Source organism: Eupeodes corollae, chromosome 2 (assembly GCF_945859685.1).
Source record: "Eupeodes corollae chromosome 2, idEupCoro1.1, whole genome shotgun sequence".
NCBI lineage: Eukaryota > Metazoa > Arthropoda > Insecta > Diptera > Syrphidae > Eupeodes > Eupeodes corollae.
Window position 1 is genome coordinate 56,993,631 of NC_079148.1, and position 13,270 is coordinate 57,006,900.

The 13,270-nt window shown below is 31.2% G+C and overlaps 1 protein-coding gene across 1 annotated transcript in view; it reads right to left on the minus strand.

Annotated features, from left to right (window-relative positions):
* The window catches only part of LOC129945937 (lysophosphatidylcholine acyltransferase), a 71,125-nt gene that overhangs the window by 18,531 nt on the left and 39,324 nt on the right, over positions 1-13,270 (minus strand). The window contains exon 3 of the mRNA XM_056055919.1: positions 1,805-1,950. Coding sequence (XP_055911894.1) covers positions 1,805-1,950 — 146 coding nt within the window. The remainder of the gene's footprint in view (positions 1-1,804; positions 1,951-13,270) is intronic.

Sequence of the window (13,270 nt, forward strand, 5' to 3'; positions counted from 1 at the left end):
GATTTACCATGTCAAACGCTTTCGAGAAATCGAGGAGTATTAAAAATGTGACATTATCCTTGTCTATAGTTTTTTTTTTTTCGAAAGCCTGATTGCTTGGGGATTAATAGACTGAACAGATTAAGAAACTCATTCATTTGTTTTTGTATAATTTTCTAAAAAACTTTTGATAAAAATGGCAAAATTGAGATTGGTCTAAATTCCTCTCCTTTTAAAGTTTTTGGAATGGGTAAAACTTTTGCCCTTTTGTGTTCCCTCATTGTGTTGGGAATTCATTTTGTATCAAGATGGAAATTAAAATATGGGTAATAACGGGCAAGAGCGTTGGTAAAATAATTTTCAAAAACGAAGGGTGCATATTATCAAGGCCTATAGCATAGGACTTATTAGAGAGGAGTGCTTCTACAACATCCTCCGCAGTTATTGCAGAAAACATAGTTGAATTTGAGTTTGAGGTATGCGATGAAAAAATCTCTTCAAAATATTGTAGGGGATCAACGATTGGTGGTTAATAATTGGGTTAGAAACGAAAGATTTGTTGAGAACGTTGATGTCTATGTCTTCAGCCAAATCACAAGATACTTTTCCAACACCGATATTCTTTAAATTTTTCCAAATTTGCTTACTTCCTAGAGACGCGTTGATGCAAGTTACATACAAAGCGGATTTTGCCTTACGAATTTTTTAAACAGTTTTGTTGCGCAAAGAGGTAAATTTTTGGTGAAAGCTGTCAAGACGAAAGAGTTTCCACCGTCTATAATCTAGGTCACGCTATCACATCAAAGAACTTATGTCATTTGTGAACCATGGTTTGTTGTGAGGACCGCAGATTTTGGTTTTTAAGGGTACATGGCCCTCAAATAATCTATTCACCCTGCTATTCAGAAAATCTACTTGCTCGCTGGGGGATCGGATTTCCAAGATATTAATTCAGTTTATGCTTCTAAATCCATTTCAAGTGAAGCATAGTTGATTTGTTTGAAATCACGGTATTCGATGGAACGAATATGAATCTCTACTTGAAAGTCGAAAGTTAAAAAAATTCAAATCATGCTTTGAAAAAGCTACCGCAGACAACTGAGCGTTAAGAATCTCTTTGCTTTGATCGGTCACAAGAAATAAATCCAACAGAGTGGGGTCAGAATTTGAAAAATGGGTGGCAGTACATGTGTTTACGAAATAAAGATTAAGAGAGAGAAATTCGTTCAGAAAGTTATTTTCATCAAAAAGGTTGCAATTGAAATCTCCACATAGAATAATATTAGGATATGAAACTGAAATTTGTTCTAAGGTAGAAATAAGTGGAGAGATACTAATGTTTCTGTTTAGTCTGCATATGGTACCTATAAGAAGCTTTCCACTGTCATTAGTTAACTCAACAAAAATATACTCAATTTTACTATCCTCTACAGAAGAGACCCTAAATTTGCATTTTAACCCTTCCCTCACATACATAGCAACGCCCCACCTCTGCAACGCACCTTTCCTAAACGATAAAATTTATACCCCCTAATGAGCATAACTGGTCGTTTAGCGAAACATTAAGCCTAGTTTCAGATACGCAAACCACGTCAGCCTTTGAATTATTACACATTAAACTTTGTGCATTAATAGGCCACACTCGAAGGCCAGTTTGATCACAACTCAATAGCTTAATTATGGTGCGCAAATTATAATTAGCCATTGATTGTTAAGAATAAACTAGATCGGAACAAAAATAATAAGTTGTGTAATGCGATCAATTTTAAAAGTACAATATTAACTACAGTTAATTTTTCACAATGTTTATAAAGTAAAATCTCACCTTCTCCAACCTGTTAGTGGTTTATTTCTAAGATCGTCCAATGATAATCCATAAAGTGTTATATAGGCAAACACCCATGCTGTCAGTAGTGAGAGGACAGTTCCAATTACTCGAAATGGAAGAAGTATAACCGATAATGTGTAAATCTGTAAGTTGAAATATCAAAATTTATTAAAAATATTTATTACGTAGACAAAAATCGTTAATGTCAAGAAGTATAACAATTCGTTATGTCAAAACGCCAAAGTACGTATAGTGCTTTTTCTAATGAAATAACTTTCTATTTATTATTTTATTTACATATTAAATTCATAAGTATCTACAGGATCTATTATTTTATTAATTAAAAAAAAAACTTTAAACTTTTGAAATGTAGACATATTTTGCTGGGTGAAGTACAACACAATAAACAAATGCATGTAGATAGATAATAACATTTAAAAGTAATTTTCAAATCAAAAATTTAGTAAATGGTGTATTTTGGGGTTTGAGTCTATAATCAAATACAAATTAACAAGAATTACTACAAAAAATTAAAAACACTTACAATTTAAATTGACTGCATACTTTTCGGGTACCGTGAAATAAGCCAAGTAAAGTGAAATAAGACCAACTTTCAAAAATTTCCTTATTACACTTTGCAAAATTGAAATGACACAAATTTTCAGCTGTTAGTCATATTGCACTTTGACAAAGTGAATTAAGGTCCAATTATTTTGAGAAATAATAAAATTAAAACACCCCTGCTTGGGTACACTATAAAGATTGTGTAAGGTGCAAAGTTGAGTGTATGCAAATTTGCTTTGTATTTATGGCAAACCATACTGTTAAAAGTTATGTTTATCTGGGAATGACTCTCACGTTTAATTTGAATGAAAAAATTGCATGATGTTGGTTTCCGAGGATTCATCTACAATTGGTTTGAATCCTACCTGTGTAAAAGGTCTCAGATAGTCAAAGTAGGTAATGTTCTATGTGATTCCATGGATATTAACTTGGGTGTCCCACAAGGGTCTGTTTTTGGGCCTATTCTTTTCTTGGTTTATATAAATTCCATCTTCAATCTGCCATTTTTTGGGAAAGTTAACGCATTTGCTTATGATATAGCAATTGGATACAACTCACTTAGTCCATTAAATTTGGTTTCGGATATAAACCATGATGTACATTTATTAAGGCTATGGTTTGCGGACCATAAACTTTTAGTCAGTAACAAATCCAAACTTATGATGTTCAGCAATGGACTAAATGACATAAAATTATTGTTCCATGCTCCGTCTTGTTCTAGTTTTAAACTCTTCAATAGCAAATGTCTAGTATCTCATTTAATAAATACCTTCAATTCTGAAGCAAACTGCTGCAGTACATGCTTCAATATAGAAAAAGTGAAAGATTTTAAGTATTTAGGTGTCAAAATTGACCAACATTTAAAATGAACTGAGCACATTATGGATTTAAAGCAATATCTTCTTTATTATAAGATGCTTTTATCGGTAAATATTGTTCATTCTCCACGTTAAAAAAGGTTTACTATGGTATTTTCCACTCGAAGTTACAATATGGTATCAGTTGTTGGGGAGGTGCATACTTAAACAAAATCCAACAATTAACAGTTCTTCAAAAAAGTGTCCTAAGAAAAATATGCAACGCTGCCCGCCTCACTCACTCTGCACATTTATTTAGACAAACAGGTATTCTACCAGTAAGACACTTGTTTTATTTTAAGGTTTTGAAAATATTTTTTATGAGGAGTGGTTATTTGGAAAGCCCTATGAGTGATACGTATAATATGAGAAATTCTAACTCGGTACGATTAAAAATTTTTCGAACTACACTTTTTAGGAATTCTTACACTATTGTGTCTCGAAAATTATACAACAGTCTTCCAGCTGAATTACGAAGCATTAGAAACCGTCCACAGTTCTTAAAATCAGTTAAATTATGGCTCCTTAATTTCGATACTTATAACATTGAATCTTTGTTAAACTACGTCATTTGATAATATTTATTCCCTTTATTTATTTCCGTATATAATAATTAAAATTTTGTTTATGCAGTTCAAATCAATCATAGTGATCATTTCATAAAAAACTTTTTTCTCTGTTTCTGTTCTTTTATCATATACGTTATTTATAATCTGTCCACCTCACAATCTACAACCTATTCTCTCTAATTAATTGTACAAAATACATATATTATTAAATTAGAAACAAGATATCTAAAAATTGTTAGGAGAATATGATATTAATAAATTAAAAAAAAATATGGACAAACACCTCAAAGCCAAGGCTGATGCTGCTAGAACGGCTATTTGCTCGAAATGGAAGAAATGTTCAATAATAACAACATATCAACAAGCGCCAAATATGAAGTTTTTAACGCAACTGCAAAAGCAGTTCTGTTTTATGGAGAACAGATTTGGGGTGTTCGGATATACGAAATTGTTGAAAATCCGCTTCGATTCTTCCTTAGAAAAGTATTTCTCCTCCCTCTAAGTACGCCTAAGTATATGTATCATTTGGAAACAGGGCTTTCAACACTCTTTGTATCAACATTGAAGGTGAGCGCAGACTATTTGATACAGGTATATGAACCGAAACCGATTGCCAAATATTATGTTGAGAAGTGTGATGCGTCGAAAAGCTGGATTCTTTAAGGATTGGATTGATCTTTCTGCAAATTGTGGAATTTTTCTTAAACTGAATGAAGGAACACATTCATAGAAAAGGCGAGAACATCTACGGAAAGGGACATTTATTCGAAACTTAACTATAATTTAAATGCACATAATTACTTTAGGCTCGATTTTTCAAGAAAAACTATTGGAACTATTTTTTAGGTAAGAGGTGAACTCCTTAACTTTAATTGTATGCCACACCAAAACGATTTGGTTAATATTTGCTCCTTATGCAATATGGGAGTGAACTAAAACACTATCCACCCCATCGGTGTAAGTCCAATATTAAAGGAGCGACAATAAAATAGTAGGTTACCTTAATCAATGGCGGATCCAGGGGGGGGGTCATAGGAGTCATGACCCCCCACTGGGAAATAATTTGTTTGCTTTTTCGTAGGAATTCCCTTCAATTCAAAACTAATCGCATTGCGTTAATGGATATGACCCCCATTATATTATAAATTATTTATTTTTTGTGTATCAAAACAACATTTGTATTTTACTTCCTTAAACTTTGTTACTAAAAGTACTACTTTTAACTAAGGACTGGACCAAGAACATAATATGAATCGAAAATTCAGCCTTTCCCAAAAACGCAGCACAAATTCATCAACTTTTGACCAAATGACGATCCGGGGGGGGGGGTCATATGAGATGTAAGTAAAGATTTCATCTAAAGATTTATTAGTAATTTAACGACATTCACCAAAAAGTGGTTTACTGTCATAAGCAACTAAAATTTTTCTTTTCACTCAATTTAGAATTTGAAAAAAAACTTTAGTAATGCTTTAAATTATTTTCATTAAAATTGATTCTAAGAAAAACAGCAAATATTTAGGTTCTTAAGAAGAAACCTTGAATAAGAGAGCATCAATTAGCTTGTATTAAGCTGAATAAATAAATAAATAAATAAGGTTTTCAGCCGATTAGCGTAATACGAAAAATAACAGCAATCCCCATACAAATTTTTTGGTTAAGACATGTGATTTTTTAAAACTTTCTCTAAATTTTGTGTTCTTAATTTCGCTTCTTCCACAAGAAAAACATATTTTGGTATTACTCCAGAAGTGTACCCCTCAAAAATCTTAATTTTGTTTTTAAATTTTCCCAAGAACTAATGGACCGATTTCAATAATCTTCACTTTCTGTGCAAGCTCTTTTTGATGATCAAATGATCGAATTGATGATGATTTTTTATGATCAAAAATGTATTTGTTTTTATTTTAAGAAAAATATTTATTTTGTTTGACGAAATTTAAATGTAAAATGTACATGTATAAGCTCTTTATTTAGTGCTTACCAAATCTATTTTTAAGACAAAATTTGAAATTTAAAATAATTTTCGAAAAAAAATTAGTTAATCTAAATTTTTTGAAAAATAAAATGGCATTTAAATTTTTGGCAAAAAACTTATTTTGCAGGGACTTTTTGGAAGAAACTAGTAAGTTCTAGAGACCATGTCGTGGATTTTATTTATTTCTAAATTGGTTTTCTGTTGAATACAAAAGATCTTAAAAGATTTTAAAAAATTAAATAAATCTACTTTGAAGTCAATTTTTGGATTCTCTAGAACTTATATTTAAAGACGAATTTCGATAATATAAATGTTCCAAAAACAGCAAAAGTGACACTTTTGTTAAACTAATGGCTAATTGAAAAACATAATAAACGGGTCATATCTATTGATATACAAGCTTTGAATTTCTTGCGATTTGAAGTGAAAAGAGATTCTGAGTCTTGTAACTTGTGAGTGCCACACAAACGTTTCTTCCCAACTTATTTGTTTACCTTAATTTGTTTTAATTTATTTTTTTAGAGAAATTATGCAGGTACTCAAAAGCACCATAATTTAAATTTCCAGCACCAAACATTTTTCTCTCTAAAATGTTTAGGTTTTGTTGACTCCTTTAAGATCAAAATACGAGTAAGCAGACAGATAGCGATAGTAATAATAGACTCCCGAAAACAGAGTTCGAAAAACTTCGTCAAAAAATCCCGGCATTTCTTCATATCAGATCCTTCTCACTTTCTGGATTTTTTAATTTTTTAGCGTTCTTAGCAAAAATAGAAATGGATACAACAGACGTATATTTTATTTTTTGAAAAAAAGCTATGTATCAAAATAATTTCTTACATTTCTGCATGAAATGCAGCAAAAAAAAACTAAACTATTGTGTTTTAGCTCTTAAATATGGCATATTTAGAAAACTTTTGGATTCTGGGAATGCATTCATATGTAGGGAGTCATACAAATTAAATAGTTAGACCATACTTTGCTGAATAACAGTGTTCTAAAATAATTTGATAAGTAAAGTTATCATTTTATAAATTAAAATGTGTAAAGGTTAGGTTAATATACTCGTACACATTATGTTATTAAAATTTTGTTAGCCTCCTTTACAAAACATTAAAGAACATTTTTAAGTGAAGAGTAAAAACTCATCTAAGTGCGTGACCCCCCCCCCCTGATGAAAAGTCTGGATCCACCCTTGACCTTAATGGAGAAGATTGGTTGCTTATCCAAAAATATAGCACCGAGGCGTTGATCTATAGAAGAAGAATCATAGATGAAAATTTTTAAACTACCTTTTTTGTTGTATTTTTGTGTCTACTAAGAGTCATGTTTTTCTTCGGATTTTGTAAATAAACTTAAATTAAGCAATTTTCATTTTCCAGTAAAAGTAATTAAAGTAATTTTGTTTCGACTAATCTAAAAGTCACAACTACTCTCCTTTTTATTATTTGTTTGAATTAAAAGTAAATTTTGCTACAAGTCAATACGTAACAATTACTTGAGAAAAACTAAAAACTGTATGATTTTAAATTGAATATAAAATTAAATAACATTGTCACTCGACGGCCTTATTATTTATTCTTTAACCCAAAAAATGTATGTAATGTACTGTTGAAAGTGAAAAATAAAACTAAATTGGCTTTATTTCACTTTGTTTAACTGTAATAATACCAACGGCTGGAAATTGGCTTTATTACACTTTACAAAGTTAAATTTGGCGTTAGTTCACGGCACTTACTTTTCGCAGTTCCGTAAACAAAAATGAGGTGAAATTCTCATCAGCATCAGCAGTCAGTTATTGCTCAAATTAAAGCATTTCAATTAAAATGTTCATTAACTAAATATTCTATGGGTTGTTTACCTCTTGGCTGCAATACCAAAGCTAGCGCAATTGGCTCCGAGCCCAACAGCTCGCTCGTGTATGGCTAACCTAAGATCTAAGGTATTTAAATAGAATTCCTAAGCTTAATATTTTATTTTTTTATTGTATATACGGGAAAATAATTAGAAAATATATCATTTTCTTGAAAATTCGAATTACAAGAGTTTAATAATGCACCATTTTCTACCGAAGAAAAAAAGTATCTATATTTTCAATACATTGTTTGCCTTTTCATCAATATTTACCAATTGCACTGTGAACCAATTGTAAGCTTTTGTGAAAGTGTTTTTCTTTTATATAATTTTGTCAGCGTTCTTGTTATAATATGCAAACATTTCCGCAAATAAGCTCTGTTTTGTTTTCGGCCTATTTTTACCAGATTTAATATTACCAATGCAAATCGCTATTAGATCCGGATTCAACATTATAAAAGTTGAATTGTTAATCAATTACGGTCGATTGGATGTCTCCAAAGTGGGCATGTAAAACATAAAAAAAATAATGCTTCTACAAAATAGAGTAAACATTTTTTTTCAAATCTTAATTTCTTGATTTTGATTAATTGAATTATGTACAATCAAGTTTGCATTTAATGAATTTTTTTGAGTTTCAATTTTCAATTTCAATTCAATTTTTAAGAAATTAAGAAAAGTTTTAATTCTTTTGAAATAAATTGTAGTGCGAAAAAAAAACAAGAATTTCAAGAATTACTAAAATTTGAAACGGATCGTTAATTTCTGATGAATAAGATAAACGACAAGAAGAACGAGATTTTCACATTTAAGATTATCAACCTTAACAAAATTAATTGTTCTATATCTTTTTTGTATCTTTGGAATTGTTTATTGGTATAATAAGGAAAAGTACGAGTTGGTACTTAAGTTGCACAAAATTCTAAGAAGTATACATTTGTATTAACAATAAAAGTTGACATAATATTCAATCTGTAAAGAACAGAACCGCTTTTTTCTTTTTATGTTTGGATTAAGATTAATAATGATTAATAATAATGGTTATGTCTTATTCAATAACTCATTCAAAGTTGTCAAAATAAAGAACGTTGGATTCTCAAATGACAAATGTACATTTTGATTTAGCATTAAGTATTGTGAAGTTAAAAAAAACTGAACAAAATAAAGTTCTTCCTCTATATTTAAGAAAAAAAGCCTTCACAAAATAACAATATCGATTCATTGTAATTGCAAAAGCACGTCCAAGAAAAATGTGTACGAGTACTAATGCTATGCTCTAAATTCTTTTATGACCTCCAACGTTCTATTATGATTTTTCAAAGAATATAAATCTAATGATGATAGAATATTATTGACAAAATCAATGTGTTATGGAATGACAAAAGCATATTGAACTTAAGACCTAATATTGTTTACGGAATGCCTACGTAGAAAATGAAATAAATTACTTTTATACACAATTAAAGAGACTGTGGTTTTCAAGAGGAAATAAAACGCATATACTTTAATATTATGGCCAAAAATTTAATATTAGCAAGGGCGTATCCAGACTTTTGTATGTTGGGGGGGGGGGGCTGATAGCAGGTGTCACACACTTTAAATAAAAAGTTTTTGAGCACCGCTTAAAAATATTCTTTAATGTTTTGTAAAGGAGGCTGACAAAATTAAAAGAACATAATGTTAATACATCTGAGTTTTATATTTACTATTTTAAGGGCTTAAGTGAAATTTTTGGTATTACATTCTTTTATAACACTTTTTTCCAGCAACGCATGGTCTAACTATTTAATTTCAACGACTTTCTACATATGAAAAAATTCCAAGAATGTAACAGTTTTCTAAATATGCCCAATTAAAGAGCTAACATACAATACTTAAGAGGTGTTTTGGGTGTGTTTCATGCAGAAATGCTAGAAATTGTGCCCGACAGGAATTTAAAAAAAAGCAAAATGAAATAAGGTCAAAGAAAAAATCATTTTTGTTAACCAATAAAAAAAAGTTTACTGCTTTTTTGTTTAACAAATACAAATAAAGGGTGTCCCAAATTAATGCAAGATTTGAATTTGCCGCCATTTGTGCAGTGAAGTGATGGCAACTCTGAAAAAAAAAGCAATTTGACAGCTAACAGTATAGGGTTATTAAAAATGGAGCGTTACACGATAGAACAACATGTCTTCATTATTAAAGAATATTTCAAAAATAGTGAAAGCTTGGCGGCTGCAGTTCGAAAATTTCATACAAAATATGGTCGGAATAGAGTTTTAACTTCGTCAACTGTGAAGAGATTAATTGAAAAATTCATGGAGACTGGATCCGTTGGAGACGCCAAACACACTGGTCGTCCAAAAACAAGCCGTTCAAATGTGAATGTCGAAGCATTGCGTGACGACGTCGTGGACAATAATTGCAAATTTCAAGAACCTCTCTACAGCGTATACTCACCAAAGATCTGTGTCTTCATGCTTACAAAATTCAATTAACACAACAATTGAAGCCTAATGACCATGGACAGAGAAGAGAGTTCGTTGAATGGATTATTGAACATCAACAAATGGACCCTGATTTTTCGAGCAAAATCATCCTAAGCGATGAAGCACATTTTCATCTTGATGGCTTTGTCAATCGCCAAAATTTCAGTATTTAAGGTTGGGAGAACCCACATGTGATTGTCGAAAAACAAATGCATCCACAACGCGTGACCGTATGGTGTGGATTTTGGGCTGGAGGTATAATTGGGCCATATTTTTTTGAAAATGATGCTGGTCAAGCAGTGACGGTTACTGGTGCTCAATATCGCGACATGATTACACAGTTCTTTCTGCCAAAATTGGATGATATTGATGTGTCCAATATGTGGTTTCAACAAGACGGTGCCACATGTCATACAGCCCGTGACACAATTCAATTACTGCATGAGACATTTCCAGGTCGTGTACTCTCTCGTTTCGGTGATCAAAATTGGCCTCCTAGATCGTGTGATTGAACACCATTAGACTTCTTTTTATGGGGTTATTTGAAATCACAAGTCTATGTCAACAAGCCCACAACCACCCGGGCATTAAAGAAGGAGATTCAACGCTGCATCAACGAAATTCAGCCACATTTATGCAGAATGGTCATGGAAAATTTCAACAAAAGAGTGCGCATGTGCATGCAAAGCCGTGGAGGCCATTTGTCCGATGTGTTATTCCATACATAACCCTATCCTATGTACTTTACGAGTCAATAAAAATAGAACTATCAAAAGACTAAAAACGGCGTTTTCTATTTAATTCAAATCTTGCGTTAATTTTGGGACACACTTTATATTTAAAATTCAACATTGTTCTAAGAAATGTGTGGTAAGAGTTTGTATAAGTTGAAATATTCCCACAAATACAAAAAATATGAAGAATAGATATGAAAAGTACACTATCTATTTCAATTATAGATTGATGCAAGCGCCATTTATGGATAATGGCAAGAGGGGTATATTTCGCTTTAATGATACAAGACAGCATTTGGTTTTCGAAGCCTCAAATTCCACGCGGTTTCTTATTCCCCATTGTTCAATGCTGTTTAGGTCGGAATTTAATGAGCCTATAATACTTTGTCGTTGCAGTTCCACATCCGAAGAAGAAGGATGTGAATCTGAAAACGAATATAAAAAGTTAAAAGTACTATCGTCAGCGAAACAATGTATTGGATTAGAAGTTGCAGACAGGAGATCATTAATAAAAATGAGAAAGACTTTTGGAGATAGAACAGAACCCTGGGGCACACCAGCATTTATTTTGTGGTTTTTAGACTTGAATCCATTCAATACAAATTGTATTGAACGATTCGAAAGGTGATTACTAATATAATGAAGGAGGAATTTATGAGGCGATTTTTTGTTCAAGGTTTTTTTCTAAAGAACCTTAATATTGATCTTATGAGAATATTTTAAAGCATTACTAAAGTTTTTCCAAATTAGAAATTTTGTGTTTTTGGCAGACAAACAAATACTACTAAATCTGTAGATTAAATCTTTAAAAAAATAAACTGTATGAACTTTATGGCCCCTTGGATCTTGGAAACTCAGTATAAATCGGTTGACAGCTGTCGAAAAGACATAATCGGAATAAATTTTGCCTAGACTTCTTGAAGTGCATAAATAAACGGATAGAACGTTGTAAAAATTGCATTTCTGTTTTATATTATTTTTATATATGTATCTACATTTTATTTATTTTTATATTCATTTGTTTATATATTTTAATTTTTGTAATGTGTCACTTTCATTTTTTAAATTTTGCTTGATGATTTATCATTGGTATTGACGTGTGAAAGTGTATAAATGACATTTTCGACACTTATGCACTCAAAGAATTGTAACAGCCCAATTTTATGTACAGAACTCTCGAACGATAGGATGTGTAAAGGCCATTACTACATTTTTAAATCAGAAACCCCATTCTCACTTAAATATTTTTACTGAAAAGCTAAAAAAAAAACTAGGTGGTGCAACAGTCCGTAGAGAACCAGGGCCTAGTGACTTACAACTCTCAACTATTCCTGTGTGCGAGTAATTGCAGGTATGGAGGGGACCTACAGTTTATATGCCGAATCCGAACGGCTAATTTAAGAAAGCACTTTTTCATGACAAGAATTACTCTTGGAGAATTTGTCAATTCCTCCAAGAGGTAGTACCCGTGAATATAAACTTTAGGTGGCACAGGCAGGGATCGAACCCAATACCTCTCGCATGATAGTCTAACGCACTTACCATCATGCCACGGTTACTACTCTATTTTTACTTAAACCTGTCTTTTTTTCATCAATTTGTTATTGCTATTTTCTGTTTTAAATTTTGCCATGAATACTTCTACTTACCAAGGAAACACGATTCAATAGGTATTGTATTGCAGGTGGAGCTCAAGATCTGCGCTTTTATTTTTTTCCTTTGATTTTAGTTTCAGACCTCAAAATTTATCAATATTTTGGAAAGTTTCAGACACCAAAATGTTGGGCACAAGTCTTACCAGTACCGAAGTCTGTCTGATTGGAATGACAATACACTAAGTTATTAAACCAAATTAAAGTATGCTCAACACAAAACCTTTTTCCTTTTTTGAATGGACCATAAGTTTAGTCCATCCTAAAAAAACGTTTTCTTTCTAAATTTTAAAACTCATTAAAAAAATATATAACGAGATACAAACTTTCTTCTGTATTCAAAGACTCTGTTTACAATTAAAACTTATATTTTAAAATGTACCTACAAAATAAATTTGTCTTCAAAAATTTTAACGCATGAAATAAAATATTCCCAAAAAAATCTTAATTAACTATTTTTTTTTTCCAAAATCGGGAAAATGTTTTTTTTAGATTAATTTTGTATATATAAAGTTTTTCAATTTTATTTTAAAAATATTTTTAGTATGCAGTTGTTAAGATCTTGTTAATAAACATTTCACATTAGATTTTCGTAAAAAACAAATATGATCCATTTTAAAAATATCGAAATAATTAAACAAAAAAAATATTTTTTGGATAATCAAACAGTATGAAAGCTTGTCGTAAACGTGGCGTAATGGTTAGGTTAGTGCATAAGGTTGTCACGCCAAAGATCTCGGGTTCAATCCCTGGCTGTGTCACTTGCGAGGAATCGACAAATCCT